Here is a 21342-nt window from a genome sequence, read left to right on the forward strand (position 1 = left end):
TCCCACAGGCTGTGGAGCCACTAAGCCCAGACTCTGCAACCACAGAAAGCCCGTGCGGGAAAACCCATCTGTGGGAAAACTGTGCGAAAATTCCTGAGATATCCAGGTCCTCGTCTATGCACCGTCCCCTCACAGAGCCCCAAGGGTCCACAATCACAGGCACCTCTGTGGCTGTGACCATGCGTGTAGCCTAGTGTTTGAAGCCTGGCCTAAGATGGAGTCCGGCTCTGTTTCCTCCTTCAAAAAGGGCCCAGAAGGAAAGAAGACACTGGAAACACCCCACACCCTGGCAATCGACAGGAGACGACAAGAAAGATGTAGCTGGTCCACTAGCAGGCAAACGGACCACAAGGGAAGACAAGACACCCTGTCCCCTCTCAGGCGAGGGAGCGGGCACTTGCCCTCTGTGGCTGCAGTGTGAGCTGCTCCTGAAGGCATCGGTGGCAACACTGAAATGTACTGGAAATGGGGACCCGTGCTTACAGGGGTGCTGGTGAAGGAGGAAACAGACAGAACAGGCTCCATCTTGAAAGCAGGACTCCATCGTGGGCCGGACTGTGGACTTTGAGCTCTATGCCCAGTATCTATGGAACCGACGTACCAATTGGAAAACCAGACCCCAGGGATGAAAGAGCCCCAGGACTCGTACCTAGACTCTCCATTGCCTAAAAGAATACCCTAATTATCTGTGTAACCAAATAGAATCATTAATTCTATTATGCTTATTGGGATATGACCACAGGCCTATTGATTATTGTCCACTGTTAACTACCTAGGCTTAAGGCATATGAATCACAGGTTAACTTTGATTGTATCTTTCTTTTCCTTTGTTCAGACTAGTTTCAGGGAATTTGGGGAGGTGGGTTTGGGCACGTACACTTAGGGTATATAAGATTTTCACAAAAAACTGGTCGGGCTCCTTGGCTAAGAGGAGACTCTGCCTTGCGCCCGCTGGTGTAATAAACTGCACTCCACTATCTGCATTATCCTTCTGAGTGAGTTTGTTTCCCGGAAAGTGTGGCTACAACATTTTCTTAAGTGTGTGAATTCCCTTTCTATCTCAGGTGGGTTTTTATTACTTGCACAGCACATGATTCCTTCCACTTGGCTTGATGACGTGGATCCTTTCTCCTTTTACCCATTTTACAATTACATAACGTTTTTTAAATGAATCTGTTTTTTAATTTTTTGGCCATGCCGGTGTTGTTGCTGCACAGGGCCTTTCTCCAGTTGCGGCAAGCAGGGCGGCTCCTCTCTGTCGAGGAGCACAGCCTTGGGCTTCTCACTGCGGCGGCTTCTCCTGTTGCTCTATGTCACATGGGCTTCAGTAGCTGCTCCACAGCACGTGTGATCTCCCTGGACGGGGGATGGAACCTGTGAACCCTGCACCGGCCGGCAGTCTTACCCACTGAACTACCAGAGGAGTCCCACATAACATTTTTTAAAGTGTAGTCAAATAAGTAACCTTTTCTTCATGTTCCCCAGTTCTTTGTCTTGCTTAAGAAAGGCTTTCCCATACCTGTATTCTAAGGGACGTGTTCTAGGTTCCTTTTAATATTTTTATTGTTTTATTCTTAACAGTTGATTACCTCGAATTTTCCACATACTGTGAGGTAGGATACAGAAACCTCCTACCACAAGGGCCTGTTTCCATCTTCAAGTGAGGCCCCCAGGTGGGCCCTTTCTATTATAAAGACTCTTGTTACTTAGCAGAGATCTCTGATTCTGGTCCATTTGCAAGTTCCCCCGCCCCCCAGCCCCCCAGCTCCCCGCCTCAGACGAAACACAGACACCTCTCCTCCTGCCTGCTAGGGAGCTCGGTGCTGGAGTCTCACTGAGGTGACCCTCAGAGCGGGTAGGGTTGAGGGCACCGCTGAGCCCAGCCTGGGGCAGGGATGGGTCTCAGATGGTACAGACCTCGGGGCTCAGTGCTAACCACAGTTGCTGTCCCTGCGTGATCTGGGTCAGTACAGTGCACTAAAATCGAAGCTCAGCAAAACCCGTAATTGGTCTCGTCTCTTTGAGAACCTGGGAGCCCCCAGCAGCCCTGGGTGAAGAGGCCCTGCCCAGATTCCAGAGGAATAAATAAGAGTTCACACCTGGGGCTTTCTCCTCCCCCTTCACCTTACCTCATCCCTCCCTTCCCCCCAGCCTCCAGTGGCACTGGGCTCCAGGGGTCAGCTTCTCCTCTCTCCGTACCCATAAATCCACAAACACACAGACACACATACACTGAAATTCAAAAAATTCAAACAGATAGAACCCCTCCTCCCAGTCCTCAGCCACTTGCTTCCCTTCCTGCACCAACTGCTGGATGCTTCTAGGCATTCTCCACCTTTGAGACATACCAACTAAACAATTTTTTTTCCTACAAAAAGTGGAGCTTTCTGAACACATTATTCTGCCCTTTCCTTTTTTCTGCTAACGGTCCTCCTGCTAGACCATTCCAACCAGTACACAGAGCTTCTGGATTTTCAGCCCACTGGATCAGTGTTTATACCATCACAGCATTTGAATCTCCATCTGGGTACCCGTGATTCAAATGCCCCTTTCCCTCATGACAGGTATCTGGGTGCAGGCTGCACTCATGCAAGCTCATGCTTCTGCGACCATCTCTGCAGGGAAAATGCACAGCGGTGGCAGGGTGAGGCTCCCAGAGGCTCAGCAAACCTAAGAAAGTCTGGGCGCTGCAATCAGCTTTTTGCAGATCTGTTAGGTCAAAGAAAAAAGGCCTCTGGGTGCTTTTCATTTTGCCTTTCTCTAAGGAGGGAAATTTGCATATCCTTTGCAGGAATCTTCTCCAGTGGTTTCCTTATTGGTATTTCCTTACTGGTATCTGTGGTTTCCCGGTTGGTGTGTCTTATTTATCTGTAGGAGCTCTTTATTGTTAGTAATCTCAGTAAGATTTCTTTGTGATGCAAGTCCAAGTGTCCTCCAGTTTGAGGCTTCCTTTTTGTGAGTTTGTTGCAGTTTTGCACTTAGCTGAATTTCTCAGTCTTGCCTCTAGTCTCCTGGGTGATATTTAGAAAAGTCTTCGCTTCCCCTAGACGCTAAAAAAGTTTCCCTAAGTTCTCTGGAGTCCCTTCACCGTTTCCTCTTCACGCTGAAATCCTTAATCTCTTGGAACAGACCCCGGGGTCAAGGGTGAGGAGTGACTCGCACCACCGACGCGAATCGCCACCTTCACAGTGTACAAAATATGTGCAGGAGCCTCTTAATCTTTCCATGAAAGTGTTTTCACCCGCACTCGTAGAGCCTTTGTGGTGTGGCGCGCCGGGAGGCCCGCCGGGGAGTCCAGATCCGGGAGGCGGGAGCGGCCGCCGGCAGGCCGGACCTCCCGCTGCGCCCAGCCAGTCACGCAGCGACCCGGGTGCCCCCAGACACATGTGGGGCGCTCTGCGGCCGCCCCGAATCTCCTGCGCATTCCAAGCCACGCCGCACCATTTCTGCTTCAGAACCAAGACCCCCGCGGTTCTCTGGGTCCGGTGCCACCTTCTGCCCCGACTCCGCCCCCCGTGTCCCGCGACCCTGCACCGCATCCCGCCCCGCCTCCGCTACTCTGTGCGCAGTGGCGGACCCACGTTCCCGCTCAGTCCTGACCTATTTTCCCAGCGCGCCCTCTTGGTCCGCGGGACGGCCCCAGCCCCGCGTCGCACCCCGCCTCGTGTCACCCTCCCTCGCCCCACGTCACCGCCCCGCGTCGCCCCTCTGTCCCGCATCCTCCTTCCGATCGCCTTCCACGCGCGCCCCCCGGGCAGCTCTTCACCCAGCGCCCCTGTCAGCCCGGGCTCCGGCGGGGCGGGGCCTCACAGGCGGAAGTGCCCGGGGCGCCGGCGGCCGGGACCGGCCCGGAGGATGGGAGCCTTGGGCAGAGGCGGCGGCGGGGGCCGCAGTGGCGGCGGTGGCTGCCCGGGCGGCGGCGGGGGCGGGCGGCCTGGTGCGCGGGCCGGGTAGCGCCTGCCCGAGCGCGGAGCCATGCGCGGGGCTGGGACTGGGACCGGGGGCGCGGCGGTGGCGGTGGCGATGTCGCTGCTGCTGCTGCTGCTCTCTCGGTCCCCGCCTGCCGCCGCTGGCGACGGCAGAAAGAGCGGTAAGCGAGCGCGGACCCGCGGGCCCCATCCCCGGGGCGCGGGCGGGGGCGCGGGGGGGAAGAGGCCGGGGGGGGCGGGTCCGGGATTGTGACTCACCTGGGGACACCTGTGCGCTCACCTGGCGGGGACGTAGGCCTCAGGTCCCCACACCGTGTTGGGGGCGCAGGGCGCCCCCTTGCAGGGCGCCGAGTGTGAGAGCGATCTGATAGAAAGGACGCCCTCTCCCCTTCCTCTGTGCCCAGGGCCAGGTTCGGCCAGACTGTCCCCTTGGAGCAAGCTCTCCTTTCCTTCCTCCTCCCCCTCCTCCTCCCAACGCGTTCTGGCCGGGTAGGACCTTCGGGCACCAGGGTGAGGTTGAACGGCCTGGGGGGGACTCTCCTGGGACTCCAAGGGCTGCGGTGGGAGTGCGAGTCCCTAGGAGGAAACCTTGGGCAGTGGGGTTCCGGGATGCCATCTGGTCTGGGAGAGGGGCAGAGTTGGAGAAAGTTGCTTAGATCCTGGAGTCGCAGCCAGGTGTGTTTCATGGCTTCGCCTCTCACAGTGACCACTACCCGGGTGCAGTCAAAGGCTCAAGGGGGTGGCTAGATCAGAAGGTGCTACTGGGTGGCGACTGGGGGTGCTGAGTAAACTACATGACTTCTGTGGCCTTGGGCTCTCTGATGGCCTGCTGGCGGGCCTGGGAGGGCCCAGATGCCCCAGGAGGCATTAGGCAGCTTATCCAGCACAGCATGGGGTGGCTCCCAGCCCATCCCCCCACCCTTCTCTGAGATCTTGCTCCTCCAAGCTCCTGTTTCTCTGAGGGCTGTGCCTCTGGTTTCTGAGCCTGGCTTAGCTTGAACTGAAAGGCAGTTTCCCCAAGGCTGGCCCCTGATGAAAGCGCTCCACTGGGGACTGCCACCCCTACTTTCTCCTTTTCTTCCTTCTCCCTGGTCATTGGTAGGGAGATGGAAAACCTGGGGCAGCCGCTCCCCTCCTGAACGGATCCTGCATTCTGTGTGATCCTGGCTTCTGGGGTCTCTGGGTGGGCAGGGTCTCCGCACTGGGTGCCTATGCTGGTTTGGAGGATGTACTAGAGGATCCCCTTACTAGGGTCCCCAGACAGGCTCAGGGACTTTCTTTCTCCTACCCCCAACCCTGTGTCCTTGGAGGGGGTTGTGGGCGGAGCAAGTATGCATGTGGCTGGTGCTTCCTGATACTGGAAATGTAACTTCCACTTCAAGCTCGGATGTGTGAATGGCCTGGTACATTCACCAAGATAATGGAGTGGGTGTCTTGGGCAGGGAGGTCGGGGTGCAGGGCTGGGGATGGGATGGAGGGGCTGGGTGGCCCCGGGAGTGGGAGGTCTTATCTCTTGTGCACCTTGAGGAGACTTTACAACCACCAGCTGAATTGCAGGTGTCCAGGGCTGGCCGGGGAGCCAGAGGACCCAGCCCCTCTCAGGCAAGGGGCTGGACGCCACAGCTGGACCTCTCCTGCCTGGCCACGTAGAGCAGCTGGGTGCTCGGCAGCTGACTGTTTCTCTAAGGCCCTGTGATCCCATGGTGGTGGTAGTGGGGGGATGGTGCAGCAGGAAGAAGTTTATATTAGTTCAGTGGCTCCTAGTCTCTTGGCACTCAGGCCAGAGCCGGTAGTTGGAACCTGGTGACCAGCAGATACCTGGAAAGCCTGGTGCTTGTGCTGTGTGGTGCCTACCCCTGCCCAGCCCCCATACTGGGCTCCTGGGAGCTCAGATGGCTTTGCAAGTGGGCTGCTATCTCTTTTCAAGGTGCTTACATGGGAGTCAGGAGGCTGGCAAGAGAGCCAGCTGCTCACCCGGTTCCCTCACCTGCTCACCTGGCCCACCTGGAGGGGCCCCGGGCTTACTGCTGGGATGCTGTGGGCTGCCACCCTCCTAGTGGGGCAGGGGGAGGAGAGGGTGGCCCCACCCTGCTGTGTTCACAGTGTGTTTCTTCCCGAAGCACTTTAACATCCATTAACCATGGAGGGAGGGGCAGCTGAAGGGAGGTGCTGTCCTACTCGCCCAACTCAGAGGAAGCTGGGCCCAGAGAGGGGAAGGGACGGTCAAGGTCACTCCGCGAACAAGTCCTGAGCTGGCGGTGGGGCAGTGCTTCCTGCTGAGCAGCCCGGGCACCTCCTTAGTCACCCCTGTACACAGCACTGGGGCGGGCCTGTTTTTGGAAGGTGGGGCCCCCTCGTGGGGCAGATGGTTATGCCATGGGCCCCAGACACGAGATTGTACTGGTTAACGGACTCTCCTAGGAGGGTCCTAATCCAGGGTGGGGTCTCCAGAGACCTTTAGAGCTGGTTTGGAAAGGCTGGTGTGACAGGAGGGGGCCTTGGGTGACAACTTGCAGAGTGTGTTGGGGAGAGGGGCCGTGGAAGTGAGGGGCTGGGAGACACTGCCAGGACTGGGGGGCTCCAGGGTGGGGCATAGGCCGCTAGCTTGTGTGCTGCCAACCCCTGCTTTGTCCCTGTGCCCCTCTGCAGGGGCTTGTGCCCACTGAAGCAGCCGCTCCAGCCTAGGTGCCCCCCGCCACCCTCCACCGCAACACACACACAGGGTCTCTGCTCGCCTCCTCTCTGGGTGAGGAGGGACAGCGGCTCTTCCTATACCCCAAGTCATGGCCTGAGCAGGCAGCCAGCCTCCGGACCTGGTCGCCCTGCCCTGTCCACTGCAACCAGGACCAGGGATCCTAGCACTGGGGAGACTCAGTGGAGGTGGGGGTGTGTCCTGGCCTCCAGTGCCCAGGGCAGATGGGAGGAGGGATGGGGCTCCCACCTTGACCTCTTCCTGTGCCTTTCACCCTCCATCCCTCAGCCCCAGGTGTGCCAGGGCTGCGGTGGGGGGCCCCAGGGGCTGTGAGCAGTGTGGAGAGGAGCAGCCCTCTGAGGGGGGCTCTTCCTGCTTCTGAGGTCTGAGGCACTTGACCTCATGTTGACCCAACATGTGATTGGTGTTGGGGCCTGTGGGACTTGTTGATCCGGGGTGCCTGGTGGGTGGGATGCAGAGATCTGGGGAACTGAGCCTGTGAGCTGGAGGTTGCTGGCAGGGCTGGAGGGGTTAGGAAGATGGATGTACAGACGTGGGTGAGAATGTGATTCCTGAGTGAAAGCTTCTGAGCCCCGGCCCTCACCAGGGGCTCGGGGGCAACAGTGACTTTTCCCAGGTTGGGGTTGGTGTGCCAGGCATCCCAGGGGCTCCATGGCTCCCCTGGCTGCTTCTCTGAGGCCAGGCCAGGCAGAAGGGCCTCCGCCCTCCCCCTTTCTCCATCTTGTCCCCAGGGGAGGGCTCCCAGGCTCCCTGGCTGCCTGACAGTGTCTTCTCTGCAGACTCCAGGCTGGTGTCAGAGCAGTTCTCCCAGGCCCCGCAGAAGCTGGCCTTTTACAACTGGTACGGCAGCGCCCGGCTCTTCCACTTCCGTGTGCCCCCGGACACGGTGCTGCTGCACTGGCTGCTGCAGGTCACCCGGGGCAGCGGCCCCACCTGCAACAACGTGGAGACCACCGTGTAGGTGCCAGCCCGCTCATTGCCTGCCTGCTGGAGCCGCCCAGGGCCACACCTGAGACCTCCCCGCTCTCCCTGCCTCCAGGTACTTCCGCTACGGCGCCCCTCCTGTCATCAACCCACTGGGCACCAGCTTCGCCAACAATACCTCGGTGCAGCCCTCCTTCCTCCTCAGGATGCTGCAGGACAACGCCTCTGTCAATGTCTCCTACCCAGCACCTGGGGACTGGTTTGTGGCCGCCCACCTGCCCCCCTCCTCCCATAAGATTGAGGTGAAGGTAAGAGCACTCCCTCTGGGGATCGGGGGGCAGCACCGCTCAGTGCACGAATGACTGGTCCCTGTTCACCTCCTTAGGGCCTACATTGCTCAGGGCTCTGCTGCCCAGCCCTGCCCCCGAACCCCAGGCTCTCTGGGCCAGCCCCGCCGGCTCTGGACCAGTCACTCCCCTTCAGTCCATCCCTTCCTCTCTGGGCCAGCCGCGCCCCATCTGCTCCAACCCCACCTCCAGGGCCAACCACGCCCCCTCTGAACCAGCCCCGCCCCATCTGCTCCAACCCCTCCCCCTCGGTCCATCCCCGCCCCTCTGGGCCAGCCTCGCCCATTTGCTCTAATCCCGCCCCCTCGGGGCCAGCCCCACCCCATCTACTCCAACTCCGCCCCATCTGCTCCAACCCCTCCCCCTGGGTCCATCCCCGATCCCTCCGGGCCAGCCCTCCCCCACCTTCTTTGCCTGTCCCTGCTCTTTCCTCAGGACTTTATTCCCACCTGTGCCTACATCTTCCAGCCGGACATGCTGGTCGTGCGAGTGGTTGAGATGTCCATCCTGGAGCCTGACGTGCCCCTCCCACTAGTCCTCCTCTCCCAGCCCAGCTACCTCAAGTAAGTGCAGGCTTGCTGGAGTGGGCAGCCCTGCTGGCCTCAGGGCAGGTGAAAAGGTGGGGGGTCCAGGTCTTGGCCCCCACCCTGGAGGGTGAATTTAAGCATGGGGTCCGGGGGCAGGCCGAAGCTGCAGAGCCCAAGCGAGGCCGTGTCGCCTTGGCTGCAGAGTCTTCGTCCCCAAGCACACCCAGGAGCTGCGGCTGGAGCTGCAGGGCTGTGTGTCCAATGGGAGCCTGGGCTGCCCTGTGCACCTTACCGTGGGGTCGGCCACCCTGCCAGGAAACTTCCAGAAGGTGCTCACTTGTAGCCATCCCACCACGGCCTGCCGCCTGCTGCTGCCCTCACCACCCTGGGAACGGTGGCTGCAAGTGACGGTCAAGAGCCTGGCGGGGCCCCGCGTGTTGGTGACGTTTAGTGCCGTGGCTGCCCTCACAGGTGGGCTGTGCGGGGAGGTGGCTCTGCCCCGCTCCATCCCCAGGCCTGCCTGCACTGAGCCCCTTGTGGTCCTGACAGCCTGCAGACCGTGGACTGTGAACCTCCAGCGCCTTCTGCAGAGCAGCCCGAACCAAAGCAGCAACGCCTCCACGGGCCCGCCGCCCCTGAGCCCCAACACCCAGGACCTGGACCAGAGTGGCGAGGCAGGCAGCGGCGCCTTCTGCTTCAGGAGCTTCCCCATCCTGCGGGAAGACATGGATGTGGTGTCTGTGCGCTTCCGGCCCCTGGACAGGGCCTCGGTGCTCGTGCAGTCGGACATGCCCTCAGTGATGAAACTGCACCTTAACACGGGCATGGACAGTGGGGGCTCCCTCAGCATCTCCGTGAGCGTCAACCAGGTACCCTGATCCTCAAGGTTGGGTTGGGATTGGGACCCGGGGCCTGGGGCTCAGACCTTCCTGGGGTGCAAGGACTGCTCAGGCCTTCCTGTGCCCACTTTGACATGGAGATTGGGTCGGGGTGGCCTTTCTGGCAACAGAGTGAGCCTGGCAGGGCATCGGGCTGGCATAGGTGCCAACTGAGAAACAGGAGGCCTGTCCCGGGGGCAGCGGGTCCCTGTTGGCAGGCTGGGGCTGCATGGGGGCAAGAGGCTGAGGCTGGGGCCCTTGGCCTGGAGGGGACAGTCCTGGTGGGCCCTAAGCCAGCGGGAGCCACAGAGAATAGCATTTAGCACCAGAGGTGAGCGTGAGGTGGAGGCTGGGGACTGACCCTGCCCGGCCTCCCTTCCAGACCGTGATTGCCAGCAACACCTCGGTGGTGGCCTGTGTGACCGCCGGCTCGCCCTTCCTCAGCTTCAACACTTCGCTCAACTGCACCACAGGTACTGGGAGGCGCGTCTGGCCCAGGGACTGGCAGGCATCTGGCTGCCTCTGACCGGGCCTTCCCACTTCCTCCCTGCAGCCTTCTTCCAGGGTTACCCCTTGTCCCTGAGTGCCTCGTCTCCCACAGCCAACCTCAGCATCCCCTACCCAGAGACAGACAACTGGTACCTCTCCCTGCAGGTCCTCTGCCCCGAGAGGCCTGAGTAAGTAAACTTGGGGGCAGGTGGCCAAGTGGTTGTGGTCAGGCCTGTGGATGGGACTGCCTGCATTCCAGTTTGGGGGTGACCTGTCTTCCTCCAGCCGTGCCGGGTCAGTTGCCTCCTGCGGGGTCCCTCTCTCCCCCCAGCCACTGCTCCCGTGGCAGCTCCGAGAGCGAGGACACGAGCGGGGATGCTGGTCCCAGCCCAGGCAGGTGGGGGCTCAGGCAGGCAGGGAGAGGGCATCCTGGCCTTGCAGAGCCCCTTGTGGTTGCAGTCCTCTGGGGCCCAGGGGACTTGAACACTCTGAGTTCAGGTGTCCAAGACCCTCTGGGAGCTCCAGAGCAGGGCTGGCCAGCAGATCTCTGCAGCCAGCCTTCCTGGGGCCCCTTCCTCGCAGGGAGTGCATGCAGGCCTCAGTCCTTGTGGAGACCACCTTGTACTTGGTGCCTTGCCTGAACGACTGCGGACCCTACGGCCAGTGCCTTCTGCTGCGTAGACACGGCTACCTGTATGCGGGCTGCAGCTGCAGGGCAGGTAGGGATGGTCCTGATGCGCCTTCCGCCTGTGCCTGTGGACCTCAGCCCTGGGCCTCTCTCTGGCAGCCACCCCAGCTCGGCCAAGGTTGGGGGGCGCCCCGAAGAGTGAGGGCCACCGCCTCCTTCCCCAGCCTGCCATGCCCCGCAACCCCTGTGTGGGCTCACGGAGGCACCCCCGGAGATGGGACTGCTTTATGGTCTTGGTTTCCCGTGCTCACACCTGCCCACACTGGCCTCCGTTTGCCCACACTTGTCCTGGCCCGCTGTGGGGTGAGGAAGGGTTTCCTCCTCAAGGCTCTGGGCATGGAGTAGGCCCTGAGGTTCCTGAGCAGCCACTACCTTGCCTGGCCACACTGGCCCGGCCTTGGCACCCACAGTGCTGCGTTGGCCCACAGGCTGGCGTGGATGGAGCTGCACAGACAACAGCACAGCCCAGACTCTGGCCCAGCAGAAGGTAGCCACCCTCCTGCTCACCCTGAGCAACCTCATGTTCCTGGCCCCCATTGCCATCTCTGTGCACCGCTGCCTCCTGGTGGAGGCCTCGGTCTATGCCTACACCATGTTCTTCTCCACGGTAAGTCCGTCCGCTCCCCGGGGTCGGGGGGAGGTGGGAGGCTGGGTTGTCGCTCATCACTCGGCCCACAGTTCTACCACGCCTGCGATCAGCCGGGTGACGCTGTGCTCTGCATTCTCAACTATGACACACTGCAGTACTGCGACTTCCTGGGCTCTGGAGTGTCCATCTGGGTCACTGTCCTCTGCATGGCCCGGCTGAAGGCGTCCCTGAAATACGTGAGTGACCTCCTGATTCCTGGGTCTGGGTCCTGGGAGAGCGGAGGCCCTTGTGCACAGCGTGTCAAGGGAGACACCAGAAAGGGGTTTCTCGCTGCCCTTGGAAACCTCTTGATCTGACCAGTACTGGGAGAGGTGCCTCTAGCTGTGAAGGGACTGCTGGCTGCTCGGAGGGTGCCAGGAAAGGATGTGGTGGGCAAGGTTAGGCCAGGCCTCATCCAGAGAGGAGGCCCGGAGCCCCAGACCTGGACCAGACCTCCCCAGGAAGCGGCAGCTCTGCTCCTGGAGCCCCAGTACTGAGAACACTTCAGGGCTTGGCTGCTGGAGATGCGTGCCCTGGACAAGCCCATGCTTCAGAAACTCCCCTGTGGGGAGCTTTCTGGTGGCCCAGTGTTTCAAACTCTGTGCTTTCACTACCCTGGGCCCAAGTTGGGGAACTAAGATCCCACAAGTTGTGCGGCATAGCCCAACAACAACAAAAACTGCATTAGAAATACACCTGTGGATGGACCCGCGGGACCAGTGGATCCCAGCAGTGCGGGACCTGGGAGAGGATTACCTCCTCCCCACCAGCAGGGCAGGACACAGGCTGCCGGTTTCTGCAGGGGGCTGGCAGGGGTGCTGGGGGCGACGGGGGGACATGGGGATGACCAGCGGGCCCACACCGCCTGCTCCTGCTGGACCTTGTGCCATCAAAGACACCCTGGCCTGGGGCTCCCATGACCCGTCATCGTCCCTGTGTTTCGCCCAGGTCCTCTTTATCCTGGGCGCTCTGATCTTCGCCATGTCCTTGCAGCTGGACCGCAGGGCCGCCTGGAACACGATGGGGCCTTGCCTCTTTGCCATCGTGGTCATGGTTACCATGTGGGTAAGGACCTGGGGCAGGCAGGCTTCTTGCCCAGACCCCCTCCACTGGAAGTTGGGGTACAAGAGTGTGGGCTCCCTATACCTGCTCACCCTGCGAGGACAGAGTGTGGCCCCTCGTTCCGTCCATGTTCTCATTCCTGGGTCTGTGAGTGTGGCCCCTCATTCCGTTCATGTTCTCATTCCTGGATATCTGTGTTCTCCACACCCACCGAGGGCTGCCAGCGGCAACCCACAGGGGCCCAGTGTGGCTTGGCACCCCTTGAACCCCTCCAAGCAGCCCACACTCGCAGCCCTGGGCAGCGCCCCGAGATATGACCGCAGCTCCGTGCAGATACCCGTGTGGTTTCCTGCAGGTATACCGCTGCGGGCGCCGGCGCCACTGCTACCCCCCCTCCTGGCAGCGCTGGGTCTTCTACCTCCTGCCCGGCCTCTCCATGGCTGCTCTGGCCCTCACCATCTATGTTTCCATGATGACCAGCGAAAACTATTACTACACCCACAGCATCTGGCACATGCTGCTGGCAGGGAGCGCAGCCTTCTTGCTGCCGCCAAGGGAACAGCACGCCGAGCCCTGGGCCTGCGCCCAGAAGCTCACCTGCCACTATGAAATCTGCAAGAACCACCGGGACGAGCTATACACAGTGACATGACAGCCGGCGGGGGCGGGTCACCTGCAGCTCTGGTGATTCCTCCAGCCAGGACCGAGGGAGAGGGACCCTATGGAGATCCATTTCCAACTGAATAAAACTGCCCTGCACACTCTTTGGCTTCCCCCTCCTGATGGAGGACCACACCCCCAGATACCTGTGCCTGCGGGCTGCCAGCTGACTCGGTCCCTCTGCAGGTCCCAGCTGGAGTCTGTAGGGGCCCCTGGGGCCAGGGCCAGGCTGCCTGGAGAGCACAAGTACCATGTGGGAGCAGGCTGTGGGTTATCCTGGCCTGGGGATGGTTGAAGGGAGATGTGGAGTGGGAGTCCCCCACTGCCCAGTTCCCCTGTGAGGCTTTTGTGTGAGACACCCAGGTGGGCAGAGGAGCCCTGAACCTGCCTCCCGTGGGCCTCTGGCTTCTTGACCCTTTGTGCCCTGAATGCCAGCCTGCCTTGGGCATGGATCTACCCCGTGCTGACACACTTGCCTTGAGAAGGAGTGACCACACTTAACCATGGAGCTGATGGCACTGGGGGTCCGTAATGGCCAGCTGCCATGGGTGGGCATGGGGGAGGCTGGCTTCTGGCTGTCCACTCCTCCCCCTTCACTTCCTGTGGCTCTCAGTTTTGAGATGAGCTTCCTGGGTAGGAACCTGCCAAGCAGCTCTCAGGACGCTGAGCCCACAAGGCACACCTTGTCCTAGCTTGTGTCCCACTGGGCCCTGGGTTCTGGGCCCTTGTCTAGGGAGCATCTCCTTGTATTCCCGGGAGAGCAGGGATGGCTGCCACCTTCCACCCAACTGCACAGAAGGGAGGGGACTCCTGGAAACCTGGCCCAGCCTTTCTCCGGTTGTGGGGACGCCCAGTAAGGGCTGCTGTCGGCCCAGCCTCCCTAAGGGGCTGCTGTCTGTTTGAGGGGCCCAAACGGGGGGCCGTGGGAAGGTGAGCAGCTGAGCCCAAGGTGAGGGGCACGCGGCCCTCCCACCTCCTGGCGTCTTCCTTTCTGAGTCCTGTCCAGGCTGTGGCCTCCCCGGAGGCTTCCCGCTCCTCCAGAAACCCAGGACTTGGCCACCGGAGCTGGCTTGTGAAGGGGAAATATTTATATGCAATATTTTGAGGGGAAGATTTTTCAAGACATTTAAAACGTATTTTTCTGTAGCTCTGATTTCACTGTGATTGGTGAATTTAATATTCTACAATGATGTTTCAAGGCAAGAGTTTTTACATTGTTCTCTGCGCCCTTTCCGGGAGGCGGGAAGGTGAGACCGAGATTGACAAGTCCCACCTCCTTGGAAACGGGCCGTACTTGCCGACGGTGCCTAGAGCCGCCACCTTCTCCGCAGGGAGTTTTCTACCGTCCCTAAAGGCGGGAGAGGGGGCGGGACGAGGAGGGGTAGACCGACAGATTTTGCAGCCAGTCAGCGGCGGGTGGAGGGCCCGATGCCTCGGCGCGACTTCCGGTTCCGGCGAGGCCTGGGTTCTGTAAGGTAGGTGCTGCGGCAGGTCTGGGTTCGGGGTCTTGCAGGGTAGAGCCTGGATCACGCGTCTGCGGTCAGGGCCGAGCGGGGGGTTGGGCCGGTGGCGGGGATATCGCGGGAGCAGGGGTATGGTCGAGGCCCGCATCCTGCCGGGCGCGCGTGACGGCGGCCCCGGCCTCCCGCCAGGCTCGCCGCGATGCCCCTGCACAAGGTCCCGGTCGGCCTGTGGAAGCGGCTGCGGCTGCGCGAGGGCATCTACTCCCGCCTGCCCGCGCACTACCTGCGCTCTCTGGAGGAGGCGCGGACACCCACACCCGTGCACTTCAGGCCGCACGGGGCCAAATTCAAGATCAACCCCAAGAACGGGCAGCGGGAGCGCGTGGAGGACGTACCTATTCCCGTTCACTACCCCCCGGAGTCCCAGCTGGGGCTCTGGGGCGGCGAGGGCTGGCTGAAGGGTCACAGATACGTCAGCAACGACAAGGTGGGTGAGCAGGCTGGAGCCGTGCTTCCGCGGTCTCGCTGCCCTGCTCCTCGTGGGCTTTTGGGGAACGTGGACAGTGTAAGGGCGCCCACCGCTCGGGGAGAGAGCCTGACAGTGTGGTAGAGACAGCTCCCTCTGAGTTGTGCTCAGGAGTTGAGTCTCAGTTCTGGCAGCCAAGTCGAGTGTACTGATGGGAGGAGCCCTGAGTGTTGAGAAGGGCTGGGGGTGAGGTTTCAGGTCACCTGTCAGCTTGCCGCCAAAGATTCACCTCAAATCAGGTCTCCTGAGTCTGCTGCTAAGCGGTGCTGCCTCTGGGGGGAGCTTGAGGTTGGGGGCTTTGTGTCTTTAAGGCCTCCCAGGCTGGCGTCTCTTTGCCCTTGGCCCCTTGGTCTCTGGTTTGGAATGACCTGTGAACCACGGGATACAGCTGTGTGTGCTGTGTCTGGAATGAAGACCAGCACCCCGGGCAGAGTCTGGGTGGGAGTGGTCCCTGCACTCCAGGGTGTGGTGAGAAGCAGCAGGGCTCACCAAGCCTCCCACATCTGCAGTTCTCCAAGAGGGTGAAGAAAGTGTGGAAGCCACAGCTGTTCCAGCGTGAGCTCTACAGTGAGATCCTGGACACCAGGTTCACTGTGACGGTGACCATGCGCACCCTGGACCTCATTGACGAGGCCTACGGGTTTGACTTCTACATCCTCAAGGCAAGCAGATCAGCACCAGGCTGGGGTCCCTGGTGAGATGTAAAGGGGACCATGTCCCTTAATGGACACCCCGGTGGGAGTCAATTACTGTGGACGTGGGAAGCACAGCTACCTCCTTCTCTGCTCTTAGACCTTCCGCTCTCCCGGCCTGGGTGTGAGGGCTGCCCACATGGCCTAAAGTACTGCACCAGGCTGGCCTGGGGGCTGCCAGCTGCTGGGGAGGAAGCTGGAGGGGCCAGCTGTTGGGGTGGGCGGGGCCCTGCCCTCAGCACCTGGCCCCATGCGGTGCCTCCTGCCAGACCCCGAAGGAGGACCTGTGCTCCAAGTTTGGAATGGACCTGAAGCGAGGGATGCTGTTGCGGCTCGCCCGACAGGACCCCCAGCTGCACCCGGATGACCCTGAACGGAGAGCGGCCATCTATGACAAGTACAAGGTCAGGGCTCCAGCCTTTACTTACTGCTCCTCGTGGGTCCCCCAGCTGGCTGCCTGAACCTCACTGAGAGCCTGTCTCTGCCTGCCCAGGCGTTTGTCATCCCAGAGGCAGAGGCTGAGTGGGTTGGTCTGACGCTGGACGAGGCTGTGGAAAAGCAGAGGCTCCTGGAAGAGAAGGTGAGCGTGTGGAAAGACCAGTGAGAGCTGGATGCTTGGTGCCACTGGTTGCTTTGACTGCCTGGCATTCCCCAGGGTCTGCCCAGTACCACTCGGAGGCCTTTCTGTCTGTCCCTTAGAGGAGTCTGTGGCACATGGTAGCTGCTGCCCTCTCCCTCTGCCTTTATTCTCCAGGGAAGCCAGGGGCAGGTGCCTGATCCTGTGCCCCTCTCCCCGAGACAGGGCACTGTCCTCTGGGTTAGGGGCGAGTGTGTGGTGAGTGGGCCTGGTTGACCCTGTGGCCAGGCCCAGTCCTCTCATGCTTGATGCCTCTGGTGTTTGGTCAGCAGCAGCTGGACTCTCGGCCTCCCCAGAGCGCCTTATGGTGACCTGTCTTGCCCCTCCAGGACCCCGTGCCTCTGTTCAAGGTCTACGTGGAGGAGCTGGTTGAGCAGCTTCAGCAGCAGGCGCTGTCCGAGCCGGCTGTGGTACAGAAAAGAGCCAACAGGACGTAGCTGCCCGGGGACCTGGGCCTGACAGCCAGGCTCAGCACCGTGGACAGAGCCTGGGGCCTTGGTGACAGCCGCCCATGGGCAGTGGGTGAACCCATGGCTGTGTGCTGGCCATGCAGCTCCTGGCTAGGGTGGGCTTTGTGGGAGCCCCAGGAGGCGTCTCGTCCCAGGATCCCCAGAGGCCTGGGGCCATCTTACTGCCTGTGTGGTTCCCTGCTCCCTCCTCCTGCAGCAGGGGCCCTGTTGAGGAGGGTCACCACCCTCCGGGGCCAGTGTGAGTAAAGTCTGAGCCAGGTCGTGTGTGTGCTGCTTTGCTTAGAGGATCAAGCTGACTCCCTGCCGAGGTGGTCTTGGCACGCAGCTCAGGTGGGTAGTGGTCCCAGGCGTGCAAGGCTTCAGTCCTGTCTCTCGTGGAGAACCCAGCGTCGGGGGAACAGAGTGGTGCTGCCCCTCCCCCCGTTGCACAGCCCTGCCCAGGTGGACTGTCCTCCAGAGCGGAGGCCAGGTGCCATGGCCAGGCTCTGGATGTGGCTGCACAGGGTCTGTGCCAGCTCGGCCTTTGGCATGGTGAGCACCCCCACCAGCCCTGGGAGGTGCGGGGGCAAAGGGTGTCCTGCGGGGCAAGCCTAGAGGCTGCAGCTTCTGGCAGCCCCTCCTTGTCATGCTCAAAAGGCCGCCTATGACGTTGGCGCCTCTCCTCCGCTGGCCCACAGCCTGAACTTGGCGGGGGCGCTGTGCTCCAAGTGGGAGGCTGGACCAGGTACCTGAGGCTTCTCCTGATCTGAGATTTGGGGGCCATGACCCTCTTTGCTGACCTTTACCCAGGAGTCCTAAGCACTGAGGCCCATCCAGGTTTCTCTGGGAGGACAAGTGGGTGCCCTGACCGAGTCCTGTGGCTGACTGGACCACCAGGAGTACCAGGCTCCCCGGGGGGTTGCCGTGGACGTGACACCACCTGGGCTATGTTTATAGGACAGGAGACCAAAGAGAGCCTGCAGCTGGCTGGTGGGCATAGCTGCAGGAGGGCCCTAGAGACCCTTGGCTCCCGGTGAGGTCATCCAGGATTAGGGGGTGCCTTGGGGTCAGGGCCCTAGCGGGAGTGCCGTGGAGGTCTCACCAGTCCCTATCTCCTCCATGGACCTTGAGACCCCATGTGTCCTACCCCTGTTTTGTGATTGGTTTTAATTTTTTAAGAGTTTTACCAAATGCTGATGGTGCCCAACTCTCCCCTGGCCCGGTTCTGTGGGCTCGCAACGTCCAGCCCAGTTATCCAAACCACAGCCCCTAGCTTGGTGGACTGGGGGTGATCTGGGCAGGCCACGTTCCCTCCCATGTCCAGGGTCTCCCCCGCCACAGTCTCTGCCTGGGTCCCCTGTGATGTCTACCCAGAACATTCCCCGTTCACTGACCTCAACTCTGGTACTTCTGTCTTGGCCTGCTCCTTCCTGCTCCAACTAAGGCCATAGCCGAGGGGGCACCTGGGTCATTCCTGGGCCCCCGAGGGACCCTGCACTGGTATAGGGTACGTGACCTGAGTAGGTGGGGGCTGGGCCAGGTACCAGCAGTGGCTGTGGGTTGGGGGGTACTGGTGGGTCCTGGGAGGCCTCTGCTGGCTACTGGGAGGAGCTTGGCATGTCCTGAGAGGGTCACTAGCCTGCCCGCCACCTGGGGCCGAGCTGGCGGTGGGGTCTGAGTGCAGCCCTTTTCTTCTGGTGCAACAGCAGTTTCGTCAAATTCTCCCTGATACCCTTGACTCCAGAGAAGTTTTGCAGCTCTCCCTGCAGGCCAGACTCATTGCCCGGCCCCTAGGAAGCCACCCCTGGGCCTGTGGGTTTGGTCTGGGGGGCGAAGTGGTAAGGGGACAGGGACTGCCCTCCACGTGTCCCACTGCCAGTCCTGGTCAGGCTGAGGGCCCCTGAGCTGCCATTGCCCCGCTCAGCCACACCCCTGACGTGTTGCTGTTTGAGCCTCTGGTTCTGCCCTGGCCGAGGGCCTGCAGCCCCTCAGGACTTGCAGTGGTACCGAGGAAGGTCAAGCCTGCAGGAACCGGAGCTGTCCTGCACTAGCTCCTAGCTGCAAGCTGGCCATGCCCCTGTCTGCACCAGCTGGGTCGACCCTCCTCTTGTGTTTCCCTGACAGCAGAGCTCAGCCAGTATGGCTCCCTGCTGGACTGGGCAGGAGGATGAAGTATCACAGTGGCTCTGGACTAGGGAGGGGCCTTTGGGACCAGCCGTGGGGCCCTGACAGTGTGGCATGCTGAGCTCACTGCCTCCTTCTGACGTCCCTGAGTCCCTAGAGAAGGGGATACCCTAGGTCAAGAGGGGCAGGGCCCCTCAGGAGGGTCTCACCTGAGTTTTCCCATCTGCACAGGGCAGCCTGGGCCCTGTCTGGGTGCGGGGGAGTCAGAGGAGCCGTGGGGGCATCCACACGCACTGGGACCCACCCAGCCTGTACACTCATCGCTGCCCCTTGAGCCAGCTCCCACCCCCGCTGGCTGCCCCCAAGGCAGAGCCCTGCAGGGGTCAGAAGAACCTGTGCAGTCTGGCGCTCCCTGGCAACAGGCTGGAGCCCCTTTAGCAGCCCCAGGTGGCCCAGCGCTGAGCCCCCGCCTGCACTTTGCCCCTGGACAGGCTCTGCCTGCGCTAGGTGTCCACAGACAGGAGGCCCCACGGCTGGGGGTGGAAGCTCGGAGACTGGGCAGCGTGGGGTGGAGCCAGGCCAGTGTGAAGAGGTGTGGGATGAATCTAGGGTACTGGACAAGCAGCTTCTGGGCCCAGTCTAGCGTGCCCTCTTTCTGTTCCGTCAAGTGTGTGAGCCCTGGGCTCCTGTCCCACACTCCCCTTGACTCCAGAACCCTCTGGCTTTGGCAGTGGACTCCTCAGGGTCTGCCTCAACTCTGGCCTCTTCCTGGGGCATGAGGCTCACACCTGCTCCTCCTCGCCTGGCCTCTAGTCTCCATCTTCTGCTCAGCAGGTGGGGCTGGGCTGCCCAGGGCTCTCCGGTGGCCTTCACGGGGACCTCGACAAGGTGGTGCTGACCCCAGCAGCCCATGGAAAGACCATAGGCTGTCAGGAACATGGGGTCTGGGTGGCTCTAGGATGCTGTCTGCCCTGTAACACCCAGAAGGGCCGGTCCTTGGAGTGATGGTGTGTTGTGTCCTTGCTGGAAAGCTGTGGCATTGAGACCTCAGGGAAGGCCTTGCTGAGGCCAGCAGGCTGGGGACAGGCCCTGGGAAGAGCAGCTGCAAAGCCTTGGGGTTGGAAAGAGTCCCCTGGTCCTGTCGGACAGGCACACAAAGTCTTTGGGGCAGGAGGGCTGTGCTGGGGTCACATGAGTGTGTTCAAAGGGCGGAGGAGGGGTTGGCTGCAGAGATGAGGCTGGCAGGCCCTTTGTAGTCTAGGTGGAGAGAGCTTGGACTTCCCTCAAGGGTGGGGAGTTCCTGCGGCTCCCGCTTCCGCTGCCCTCACCCATTATTTTCTCACCAGCGTGGGCCTGGCCTTCAGCTCCTGGTGCAAGCCTGACCTGAAGTCATCCTCTTAGTAGGGGCTGCATGGACACTGTTCCTGCCACTGCCAGGGTATCAGGAAGGGCATGGAGTGGTTTGAGACACGTCTCAAGAGAGGGACAGGGAGCCCCTCATGCTGGACGTGCACAACACACGTACACGCTCAATGGCTGCTGCAGGAGCAGCCACCACCCAGCCACGTCTGACCTGACCCTCCGAGGGGACCCTGGCATGGGCCCACCAGCGGTGCCGCCTGCTCCCTCCGCAGTCAGGAGTGGCTCGGGGGTGGCGGTGTCTAAAGGGGCTGGTTGCCATGGCTACCATAGGGTTCCGAGGCCGTCATCTGGTCCCTGCCTCAGCCAATCGGCGGTGGGAGCCTGAGCTGCAGCCTAGAGTCACGCTTCTTCCTCGCAGCCACACAGTGGCCAAGAGCAGGGACCCGCTTCCTGGAGTGGCTCAGAGTGCTCTCACGGACGGCCAGGCCCAGCATGGCGGAGCGCGGGCCGGTGGGGCGGGAGCAGGCGCACGGAGCCAGGCAGGTGAGGTAAGCCGGGCGGGCGCATGGACAGACAGACGGGTGGACAGGCAGACAGGTGGACGCGCTCCCTGCTGCCCATTGTTCTTGTGGCGGAGCCCAGAGCCCTCCGCCCACCCCGCCCTCTGCACCTTCACCCTGGGACCCTCTCCCCAGATACCCCAAGGAAGGGTCATGGGAAGAGAGACAAAGGGAACGGCACGAGGCAGGACGAATCGCAGCGCACCGAGGTCCAGGAAACCGCTCTCGTGGGTCTTTCTCGGCAGATTTCACATAGAGGCGGCATCAAAGACCCCCAACTGGCCAGGGCCCTGGGCGTAACGGCCGCCCAGCCCCTCTCCCGGCCACTGCTCCCAGGGCTAGGCAACAGGCATGTCAAGGCAATGCAGTTGCAGGAGCATTTTTTTTTTTTTTAAGAAGAAAAAAAAAAAGGCGGAAAAAAGGGAAAAAATGTCCACCTATAACGGGAGCGGTCAGCCCAAGATGGATCAGAAGCACCAAATCCCATTACTCGGGACTTCAGAGGACAGGCCCCGAAAAGGCAGCTGTGATTAAGAGCTTGTAAATGGAGTGTCTTTTGGAGATCAAAGAGGGACACGCTCATGTGTGTGCATGTGTGCGCGTGTGCACGCGTGTGTGCAGGAACGCGCGTTGAGGGGCGCCAGCAGCGGGACCGTGCGCCATGGCGTGGTGGAGCCCGGCGTG

The 21342-nt window shown here is 61.3% G+C and overlaps 2 protein-coding genes across 6 annotated transcripts; both read left to right on the forward strand.

The window, feature by feature from the left end:
* The first annotated feature begins 3663 nt into the window (after positions 1-3663).
* PGAP6 (post-GPI attachment to proteins 6) lies at positions 3664-12949 on the forward strand. 4 transcript variants are annotated; one of them, XM_070362268.1, is made up of 13 exons: positions 3664-4090; positions 7422-7599; positions 7682-7868; positions 8382-8476; positions 8643-8911; positions 8990-9309; positions 9701-9791; positions 9872-9995; positions 10390-10526; positions 10924-11102; positions 11174-11320; positions 12072-12188; positions 12541-12949. In XM_070362268.1, exons 1-13 carry the CDS (start codon positions 3976-3978, stop codon positions 12835-12837), a joined length of 2256 nt encoding a protein of 751 aa, XP_070218369.1. In that variant the 5' UTR covers positions 3664-3975; the 3' UTR covers positions 12838-12949. The 4 variants fall into 4 exon arrangements, with proteins under 4 accessions (XP_070218369.1, XP_070218368.1, XP_070218367.1 ...); XM_070362267.1 differs by having other exon boundaries at positions 3665-4090; positions 7682-7874; XM_070362266.1 differs by having other exon boundaries at positions 3665-4090; positions 8349-8476.
* A 1216-nt stretch (positions 12950-14165) lies between these two features.
* Positions 14166-16893, forward strand: MRPL28 (mitochondrial ribosomal protein L28). Of its 2 annotated transcripts, XM_005886841.3 has the most exons (6): positions 14167-14320; positions 14498-14795; positions 15344-15496; positions 15796-15930; positions 16020-16106; positions 16493-16893. In XM_005886841.3, exons 1-6 carry the CDS (start codon positions 14274-14276, stop codon positions 16598-16600), a joined length of 828 nt encoding a protein of 275 aa, XP_005886903.2. In that variant the 5' UTR covers positions 14167-14273; the 3' UTR covers positions 16601-16893. The 2 variants fall into 2 exon arrangements, with proteins under 2 accessions (XP_014338779.2, XP_005886903.2); XM_014483293.2 differs by lacking the exon at positions 15344-15496 and having other exon boundaries at positions 14166-14320.
* Positions 16894-21342: the final 4449 nt, after the last annotated feature.

Source organism: Bos mutus, chromosome 25 (assembly GCF_027580195.1).
Source record: "Bos mutus isolate GX-2022 chromosome 25, NWIPB_WYAK_1.1, whole genome shotgun sequence".
Lineage (NCBI taxonomy): Eukaryota > Metazoa > Chordata > Mammalia > Artiodactyla > Bovidae > Bos > Bos mutus.